The 7,031-nt window shown below is 64.1% G+C and overlaps 2 protein-coding genes across 2 annotated transcripts in view; both read right to left on the bottom strand.

The window, feature by feature from the left end:
- Positions 1-1,211: 1,211 nt before the first annotated feature.
- Asmt (acetylserotonin O-methyltransferase) lies at positions 1,212-6,432 on the bottom strand. The gene is made up of 8 exons (XM_005372239.2): positions 6,349-6,432; positions 6,027-6,198; positions 5,411-5,543; positions 5,018-5,086; positions 3,790-3,908; positions 3,477-3,620; positions 2,001-2,123; positions 1,212-1,458 (listed from the first exon to the last, which is right to left on the bottom strand). Exons 1-8 carry the CDS (start codon positions 6,430-6,432, stop codon positions 1,247-1,249), a joined length of 1,056 nt encoding a protein of 351 aa, XP_005372296.1. The 3' UTR covers positions 1,212-1,246.
- Positions 6,433-6,459: 27 nt separating this feature from the next.
- Akap17a (A-kinase anchoring protein 17A) overlaps positions 6,460-7,031 on the bottom strand; it is a 7,049-nt gene continuing 6,477 nt past the window's right edge. Inside the window, exon 5 of the mRNA XM_013355630.2 lies at positions 6,460-6,522. Within this exon, the coding sequence (XP_013211084.1) occupies positions 6,460-6,522 (63 nt within the window). The remainder of the gene's footprint in view (positions 6,523-7,031) is intronic.

Genomic DNA, 7,031 nt, shown 5'->3' with positions numbered 1-7,031 from the left:
GGGATGATCCTGAGCACTTCCTGCCTGTGGGGGCGGGAGGACACCCAATTCCTGTCTGAGGGCGGGATCATGACACTCCATGGGACTACGTTTCTCAGGGTCCCGTGCGGTGGTGGCAGGAAGTGGCTGTGTAGGACAGGAAGTGGATATGGGTGACTACAATTCCCATGATGCCCTGTGTCAGTGGCAGGAAGTGACTGTGCAGGACAGGAAGTGGTGATGGGTGACTACAATTCCCATGGTGCCCTGTGTCAGCAGCAGGAAGTGGCTGTGTAGGACAAGAAGTGGTGATGGATGACTACATTTCCCATGGTGCCCTGTGTCAGTGGCAGGAAGTGGGTCTTGCGGGACTCCGTTTCCCAGAGGGCTGTGCAACAGTGACAGGAAGTGGGTGTTCACGGCCTGGCTTGTGTCTGACTATGTTTCCCAGCATCCCCTGCGTCCGTGGCAGGAAGTGGACTCCATTTCCCAGGGTCCTCTCTGTCAGTGACCCGAAGGGGCCCTGAAGACTCCATTTCCCAGCATTCCCTGAGGCCATGGACAGGAAGTGGATCCCTTAAGTCGTGGACAGGAAGTGGGTCCCTGAAGCCGTGGACAGGAAGTGGGTCCCGGATGGACAGGAAGTGGGTACCATGTGGACAGGAAGTGGGTCCCATGTGGACAGGAAGTGGGTCCCATGTGGACAGGAAGTGGCTCCTGGATGGACAGGAAGTGGGTCTTGGATGGACAGGAAGTGGGTCCCGGATGGACAGGAAGTGGGGCCCATGTGGACAGGAAGTGGGGCCCATGTGGACAGGAAGTGGGTCCCGGATGGACAGAAAGTGGCTCCCGGAGAGACAGGAAGTGGGTCCTGGATGGACAGGAAGTGGGTTCCTGAAGGACAGGAAGTGGGTCCCGGATGGACAGGAATTGGGTCCTGGAGGGACAGGAAGTGGGTCCTGGAGGGACAGGAAGTGGGTTCCTGAAGGACAGGAAGTGGGTCCCTGGATGAACAGGAAATGGTTCCCATGTGGACAGTAAGTGGGTGCCGGAGGGACAGGAAGTGGGTCCCATGTGGACAGGAAGAAGGGTCCCATGTGGACAGGAAGTGGGTTTCGGATGGACAGGAAGTGAGTCCTGGATGGACAGGAAGTGGGTCCCATGTGGACAGGAAGTGGGTCCCGGATGGACAGGAAGTGGGCCTCATGCGCACGCACACAGAAAGCCGCTTTATTGGCCCCGCCCCTCCCCTTCCCGGATGACGACCTCACTTCCTGGCCAGCATGACCTCGAGGTCGCCCCCGGTCGGGCGGCGCTGGAAGCGGGTGAAGCCGGCGGCGGCGGCCATGGCGCGGAACTCGGCCTCCGTGCGCTCACGGCCGCGCGTCTGCAGCAGCATCGTCAGCGACAGCAGCAGTGCGCGCGCCGGGCCGCGGCCTCCGGGAGTCAGCACAGCCTCGACGAGCAGGAGGGCAGAACCTGGGGGTCACGGGGTTGACATCTGGGGTGACCCCGTGACCTCTGGGCGACCTCTGTGACCCTGTGTACCCATGACCTCTGGGTGACCTCTGTAACCCCTGTAATTTCTGGGTGTCCTCTGTGTGATCAGTGTGACACCGTGACCCCCATGACCTCTGGGCGACCTCTGGGCGACCTCTGTGACCCCTGTAATCCCTGGGTGACCTCTGGGTGACCCCTGTGACCCTGTGTACCCATGACCTCTAGGGGACCTTTGTGACCCCTGTGTCCCCACTACCTCTGTGTGACCTCTGTGACCCCTGTGTACCCACGACCTCTTGTGACCTCCGTGTGACACCTTGACACCCTTGACCTCTGAACAACCTCTGTGACTGCCATAATTCCTGGGTGACCTCTGTGACCCTGTGTGCCCACGACTTCTGTGTGACCTCTGTGTGACCTCTGTGACCTCTGGATGACCCCTGTGTCCCCTACGACCCCCCCGGTTCACCCCCGTGACCTCCATGACCCCTAGGTGACCTCCGACCCCGCCCGCCGCTGACCCCGTCCTCCGGCGCGCCCGATCCTCCCCAGCAGCCGCGCGGCATCCGCGTCCGTCCAGTCGTGCAGGACCCGGGCCAGGATGTAGAGGTCGGCGCGCGGGAGCGGGGACCGGAAGAAGTCGCCTGGGGGTGGGCAGGGTCAGCGGGGTCAGGGGCGGGGTCGGGGGCGGGGCTTCAGGGGTCAGGGGTGGGGCTTCAGGGGTCAGGGGGCAGGGAATGGCTGTGTGGGACAGGAAGTGGTGATGGGGGACTACATTTCCCAGGGTGTCCTGTGTCAGCGGCAGGAAGTGGCTGTGCAGACAGGAAGTGGCAATGGGACTACGTTTCCCAGGGTGCTGTGCGTCAGTGGCAGGAAGTGGCTGTGTGGGACAGGAAGTGGCCATGGGACTACGTTTCCCAGGGTGCCATGCATCAGTGGCAGGAAGTGGCTGTGTGGGGCAGGAAGTAGATATGTGTGACTACATTTCCCATGGTGCCCTGTGTCAGCGGAAGGAAGTGGCTGTGTGGGACAGGAAGTGGATGAGGGTGACTACATTTCCCAGGGTTCCATGCATCAGGGGCAGGAAGTGGCTGTGTGGGACAGGAAGTGGCCATGGGACTACGTTTCCCAAGGTGCCGTGCGTAAGGGGCAGGAAGTGGATGTGTGGGACAGGAAGTGGCTATGGGACTACGTTTCCCATAGTGTCGTGCGTCATTGGCAGGGGGTCAGCGGGGTCAGGGGTCGGGGCTTCTGGGGGTCAGGGGTCGGGAGATCCCAGCCCCAATGCGTGATTGACAGGCGGATGGAGCGGGGGTCCTGCCAAAGAGATACAGGAAGTGCTGGGACAGGAACAGGAAGTGCCTCCTGGAGGGGAACAGGAAGTGGCCCCGGACGGGAACAGAAAGTGCCCCCCGGAAAGGAACAGGCAGTGCCCGGACAGGAACAGGAAGTGGCTGGACGGGAACCGGACGGGAACAGGAAGTGCCCTCAGGACGGGAACAAGAAGTGGCCGGACGGGAACAGGAAGTGCCTGGACGGGAACAGGAAGTGCCCCGACGGGAACAGGACTGGAACAGGAAGTGCCCGGAGGGGAACAGGAAGTGTCTGGACAGATACAGGAAGTGCCGGGAGGGGAACAGGAAGTGGCCGGAATGGAACAGGAAGTGCCCAGATTGGAACAGAAAGAAGTGCCCGGAATGGAACAGGAAGTACCCGGATTGGAACAGAAAGAAGTGCCCAGACGGGAAGAGGAAGTGGCCGGACAGATACAGGAAGTGCCCCCCGGACGGGAACAGGAAGTGCCCCCGGACAGGAAACAGGAAGTGACCCCCGGACGGGAACAGGAAGTGCCCCCGAAGGTGAACAGGAAGTGCCCGGATGGGAACAGGACGAGAAAACAGGAAGTGCCTGTACGAGAACAGGAAGTGCCGCCCCGGATGGGAACAGGAAGTGAACCCCGGACAGGAAACAGGAAGTGGCCCCGCCCCCTCGCCCACCTCCCAGGAAGCGGATGGGCGGGTCCCCCCGTGGGCGCCGGAAGTGGGCGCGGGCGGTGGCAATGACGTCGTGGGTGTCGAACACGGACACGGAGCTGGTGGGGTGGAGGCGGGCGCAGGCCGCGGCCAGGGCTCCGGAGCCGCCTGCGGGGCGGGGGGAGAACTCAGCACAGCACCCGGGGGAGGACTCAGCGCAGCACCCGGGGGAGGAGGGGAGGGAGGACTCAGCGCAGCACCCGGAGGGGAGGACTCAGCACAGCACCAGGGGCGGGGAGGGGAGGACTCAGCGCAGCACCCGGGGGCGGAGCCTCACCGCCGACGTCACAGATGACCCTGAACCCCGAGAGGTCAAAGGCCGTGAGCACCCGGGCGCCGTAGACGCTCCAGGTGTCCTGCAGGGCGCGCATGAAGAGCAGGCGTTCGGCGCTGGACCTGGGGGGGGAGCCACGGGTGAGGGGCGGGGCCTCGGGTGGGGGCGGGGCCTCGGGGAATTATGGGTGATTCCATTTCCCATGGTGCCCTGTGTCAGGGGCAGGAAGTGGCTGTGCAGAACACGAAGTGATTGTGGGTAACTCCATTTCCCATGGTGCCCTGTGTCAGGGGCAGGAAGTGGCTGTGCAGAACAGGAAGTGGATGTGGGTGACTACATTTCCCAGGGTGCCCTGTGTCAGGGGCAGGAAGTAGCTGTGTCAGACAGGAAGTGGATATGGGGGGTCTCCATTTCCCATGGTGCACTGTGTCAGCAACAGGAAGTGGTTCTGAAGGACAGGAAGTGGGACTATATTTCCCATGGTGCCCTGTGTCAGCGGCAGGAAGTGGCTGTGTAGGACAGGGAGTGGATATGGGTAACTCCATTTCCCATGGTGCCCTTTGTCAGGGGAAGGAAGTGGCTGTGCAGAACAGGAAGTGATTCTGGGTGACTACATTTCCCATGGTGCCCTGTGTCAGCGGCAGGAAGTGGCTGTGTCGGACAGGAAGTGATTCTGGGTGACTCCATTTCCCATGGTGCACTGTGTCAGCGGCAGGAAGTGGTTGTGTAAGACAGGAAGTGGTGATGGGTGACTACATTTCCCATGGTGCCCTGTGTCAGGGACAGGAAGTGGTGATGGGTGACATTTCACATGGTGCCCTGTGTCAGTGGCAGGAAGTGGCTGTGTAAGACAGGAAGTGGTGATGAGCGACTACATTTCCCAGGGTTCCATGCATCAATGGCAGGAAGTGGCTGTGCAGAACAGGAAGTGATTGTGGGTGACTCCATTTCCCATGGTGCCGTGTCAGGGGCAGGAAGTGGCTGTGCACAACAGGAAGTGGTCCTGGGTGACTCCATTTCCCAGGGTTCCATGCATCAGGGGCAGGAAGTGGGCAACGAATACTCCATTTCCCAGCATTAATGGCACCCGTGACAGGAAGTGGTGACAGAGAGGATGCTGAGGCCCTCGCGGGTGAGGGGCGGGGCCTCGTGGGAGGAGGGCGGGGACACAGGTGATTGAAGGTTGGGAGGGCAGGGACACCGAGGTGATTGACAGTCCCGACGACGTCACCTGTAAATGGCCACAAATGGCTCCCGCGTGGCCACGCCCACTGCGCGTGCGTACTGGCTCCGTCCCTCCCTGTGGGCGGGGCCGGGGGGAAAGCCCAAGGAATGATGGGAGAAGTCAGCACTCGGGTAACAGAGAAAACTGGAGGCTCTGCCCACAATGAGGCGCCGCCCACCCCAGCCCCTCCTGGAGGCCCCACCCACCCAAATCCACACCCGCCCTAAGGCCCCGCCCACATCGAATCCCCGCCCCCTAGGCCCCGCCCACACAAGCCCCAGGCCCCGCCCACCCCAGACACCCACCCCTCCCGTACAGCCCCGCCCATCCCCAGGCCACCACCCACCCCAGGCCCCACACCTCCCGTACAGCACTGCCCACCCCAGGCCCCGCCCCTACCGCACGGCCCCGCCCAGCTCGCCCCAGCACCGCGCTGTCGTCCCCGCCAGGTAGCGCAGCATCGAACGCTGAGACAGGGGGCTGCCCACCAGCAGGAACAGGCGCGAGAGACGCGTGAGGGTGAAGGCGGGGCCTGCGGGGAGAGGGGGCGGGGCCGCGGATGAGGGTGACGTCATTGGGGGCGGGGCCTGCGGGGAGAGGGGGCGGGGCCGCGGGTGAGGGTGATGTCATTGGGGGCGGGGCCTGCAAGGAGAGGGGGCAGGGCTTGTGGGTGAGGGTGATGTCATATGGTCAGGGCCGAGGATGCGATGACCCCGCCCCCTGTGACATCATCGCCCTCCCCAGGCCCCGCCCCCTGTGACGCCACCTCCTCCCAGTCCCTATGTCACCAAATCCCGGGCCCCGCCCCCATTATGTCATCGCCCCAGGCCCAGCTCCCATGATGCCACTGCCCAGGCCATGTCCCTGTGATGTCATTGCCTCCCAGACCCCGCCCCCACAATGACGTCGTCCCCTCCGAGGCCACGCCCCCCCAACGGTGATGTCGCCCCGACCCGGGCCCCACCCCATGGTGTCATCCCCGCCCCAGGCCCCGCCCCTGCGATGACATCATCACCTCCGCCCCCCCGGCCAGGCTCCGCCCTCACGAGCCCCAGCCCGGCGCAGGCGTCCAGCAGCAGCCGCGTCCCCCGAGGACTCGAACCCAGGGCTCGGGCGACCGCGGCGGTTTCGAGGGGACCCGGGGCCAGGGCCTCGAACAGGCCAAGGTCGGAGGCCGTGAAGAGGACCTGGGGGGTGGGCGGGGCGGGGGGACTCAGTGCAGCACCCGGGGGGACTCAGCGCAGCACCCGGAAGGAGGACTCAGCACCCAGCACCCTACCATCAGGGGGACTCAGCGCAGCACCCACCCCCGGGGGAGGACTGAGCGCAGCACCCACCTGCGAGACCATGAAGCCGTGCGCGTAGTCCATGAGGAGGCGGAAATCCCCGTCCCCTGGGTCCCCGGCCGCAGCGTCCGCCATCTTGGGGCCCGGGTGCTGGGAACTGGGTTAATCCGGGATGAGCCGGCTGGAGCCAGTCACGGCCGGGCGCGGAGGGGGGCGGGGCAGGGACTGAGCTCAGCACCCGGGTGACCCAGGACTTAGATGATTCAGCACCCAGCACCCGGATCACCCAGCACCCAGCACCCGGATCACTGAGGACTCAGCACCCAGCACTCGGCACCTGGATGACCTAGCACCCAGCACCCAGGGAGGACTCAGGATCCAGCACCCAGCACCCGGATCACCAAGCACGCAGCACCCAGGACTCAGCACCCGGATCACCCAGCACCCAGGGAGGACTCAGCACCCAGCACCCACCACCCCATGGCGCGCACAGAGACCACACAGCCGACGCCGGGTGCGAGGGAGGAAAAAACGATTTTTATTGAACACAGGAAGTCCGCGTGGTCATGCGACGCCCGGCGGATTCAAACTCGCGCCCGGGGAGCGAAAAAAAAAATAAAAAAGCGGCGGGAACCGGAATCCGCTATGGGGGGGGGGCGCCCACCGCGGCGGCGGCTTCTTCCCAGCATGCCCCGCGGCCCCCTCGCGGCCCCTCACCGGTTCCACGCACCGCG

The sequence above is a fragment of the Microtus ochrogaster genome, unplaced genomic scaffold (assembly GCF_000317375.1).
Source record: "Microtus ochrogaster isolate Prairie Vole_2 unplaced genomic scaffold, MicOch1.0 UNK428, whole genome shotgun sequence".
NCBI classification, from domain to species: Eukaryota; Metazoa; Chordata; class Mammalia; order Rodentia; family Cricetidae; genus Microtus; species Microtus ochrogaster.
This window is presented reverse-complemented; position numbering and strand designations above follow the sequence as displayed.